Source organism: Eimeria acervulina, genomic scaffold, assembly GCF_000499425.1.
Source record: "Eimeria acervulina Houghton genomic scaffold, Eah_scaff203, whole genome shotgun sequence".
Taxonomy (NCBI): domain Eukaryota; phylum Apicomplexa; class Conoidasida; order Eucoccidiorida; family Eimeriidae; genus Eimeria; species Eimeria acervulina.
Genome location: NW_013548719.1, coordinates 5,001 through 7,500, shown reverse-complemented (window position 1 = coordinate 7,500; position 2,500 = coordinate 5,001). Strand labels below are relative to the sequence as shown.

The 2,500-nt window shown below is 44.9% G+C and overlaps 1 protein-coding gene across 1 annotated transcript in view; it reads left to right on the top strand.

Moving 5' to 3' along the window:
- Window positions 1–2,500, top strand: part of EAH_00025210 (hypothetical protein, conserved) — a gene marked incomplete at both ends in the record, with an annotated part of 10,042 nt that overhangs the window by 7,096 nt on the left and 446 nt on the right. The window contains 4 exons of the mRNA XM_013392939.1: window positions 421–491; window positions 854–1,654; window positions 1,941–2,264; window positions 2,365–2,500. The exon at window positions 2,365–2,500 is cut by the window's right edge and continues 446 nt beyond it. Coding sequence (XP_013248393.1) covers window positions 421–491; window positions 854–1,654; window positions 1,941–2,264; window positions 2,365–2,500 — 1,332 coding nt within the window. The remainder of the gene's footprint in view (window positions 1–420; window positions 492–853; window positions 1,655–1,940; window positions 2,265–2,364) is intronic.

Sequence of the window (2,500 nt, the reverse complement as noted above, 5' to 3'; positions counted from 1 at the left end):
TATCTATAAATTAATTCTTCTTCTCGTTTGCACATACATAAACAAATACATAATTAAAAGTATATAAATATATATTATGATACAGTATAAATAAATTATATAAATATATAAAATAAATTATATAAATATATATATATATATATTATTTAATTATATAACAACTGTTCGCCTCAATAGAATATTAATTTCTTCTGTTTTTTCGCGTTTTGTTTAGAGCTAAAGCAGCAGCAGCCTATACATGTATATATAATATATATTATATATATTATATACATATTACATATAATATATATAACATATATATTATATACTATATATACATTATAGATATTATAGATATTATAGATATTATATATATTATATATATATATATTCTCTTTAACAGGGTATTGATTCTGTTTGTTTTTGTGTTTTGTTTAGGGCTGAAGCAGCAGCAAGCGTTTGGGTGGGGGCCCCGTTTGTTAAATTTAGCTGCATGCGGAGACACAGCAGTTAGTGAAGGAGAGCTTCAAAGATATATTTCGCCTCCTTTGCTGCTGCAGCAGAGAAAGTTTGATCTCTTATTCTTTGTTGCTGTTCTTTCTTTTGCACCCCTTGAGGCATTCTTATATAAAGAGGTTAGATTATGCTGCTGCTGCTCCTGCTGCTGCTCCTGATGCTGCTCCTCCAGCTGCTGCTGCTGCTGCTGCTGCTGCTGGTGCTGCTGGTGTTGCTGTTGCTGCTGCTGCTGCTGCTGGTGCTGTTGCAGTGGCTATTGCTGCAGCAGCTGCTGCTGCTGCTGGTGCTGCTGGTGCTGTTGCTACTCCTGGTGTCGCTGCTGCTGTTGCTGCTGTTGCTGCTGCTGCTGCTGCAGGGTCGCGTGCGTGTGGCGCGTCTCCCTTACGGCTGTGGGGTTGGTTGGAGTCGAAATAAATTTGTGCATCTAACAGACTGTCTCTCAGCAGCACAATGGGAAGGGGAACTAGATAATGCTGCTGCTGCTGCTGCTGCTGCTGCTGCTGGCGGTGGGGAGCGTGGCGTTGCTGGCAGTCCCTCAGCAGCAGAAGCAGCTGCTGCTGAAGCAGCAGCTGCTGGAGAGACAGTAGACGCTGACGTGAATTCGCCTGCAACGTGCAGGGAGCAGCAGCAGCAACAGCGGCAGCAGCAACAGCAGCACCAGCAGGAGAGTGGCGGGGTTAGTAGTTCAGGGGCAGCAACATATCTTTCTTTCTCTCAGCTGCAAGCAGCACTAGCAGCAGAAGCAAATGAAGACTGCAGCAGCAGCAGCAGCAGCAGCAGCAAAGGAGAGAGACACTTAAATGAGGTGTCTCCATTAGGTTGGAGTTGGCTGTGGCAAAAGAGCTGCGAAGCGATATTAAAGGTGCTGCTGTGTTTAAATTTGCAGCAGCAGCAGCAGCAGCAGCGGCAGCAGCAGCAGCAGCTGCAGCAGGAGAAGCAGGGTTTTTTGCTGCTGCGCTTCTCGCTGCTGCCTGATGCTAAGGGGAAGGTGTGGATAACAAATGTTAAACCCCTCTCTCTTTCTGAATGCACATCTAAAGGCCCTCTTAAAAAAGAAGCATCAAACCAAGACATATTTAAATCCCTCATCAAACTCGCAAGAGATACAGTTGCTCTCGTCGATCCTCCAGCCTACAACAGGCAAAAACTCATTCAGGTGTCTGCACACCAAATTCAAACTTCAGGTGTATACGCAGCTGTTTTTATTTTATTTCAGGTGTATAGGCAGCTGCTGTTGTTTTATTTTAGATGTATAGGCAGCTGCTGTTATTGTATTTTAGGTGTATACGCAGCTGCTGTTATTGTATTTTCGGTGTATACGCAGCTGGTGTTGTTTTATTTCAGGTGTATACGCAGCTGCTGTTATTTTATTTCATATGTATAGGCAGCTGCTGTTATTTCAGGTGTATAGGCAGCTGCTGTAATGTGATGTGTATTGGCAGCTGCTTGACGCAGCGCCGCTTGAGAGGAGAACGAGCAGCAGCAGCAGCAGAGGGCAGCACGAAAGCAGCAGCAGAAGCAGCAGGAGAGTGCAGCGCGAAAGCAGCAGCAGAGACAGCAGTATAGCAGCAGCAGCAGTAGCAGCAGAGTGCACCGCGCGAAAACAGCAACACAGTCAGAGAAGCAGCGCGACAGCAACAGCAGCAACAGCAGCAGCAGAGAGAGCAGCAAGAAAGCAGCAGCACAGCCAAAGAAGCAGCAGCAGCAACGCGTCTTTCCTGCTGCTTTTCTTCTTCTATTTGCGTCCTTGGGATGTCTTTATGCTCGTCTGTTTTATTTTGTTTTTATTTTTATTTTATCTGTTTATTTTAATATTTGTTTATTTTTATTTCTACTTTATTTGCTTTCTTGTTTGCTGCTTTTCAGCTCATCTCTGCTGAAGCACCCGCTGCCTGCGTCTCTCCTCTTTGCTGCCTCTCTACATCCGCGTGCAGCCCCAGCAGCAGCAGCAGCAGCAACAGCAGCAGCAACAACGGCAGCTGTACCTGCTGCTGCTGTTGCA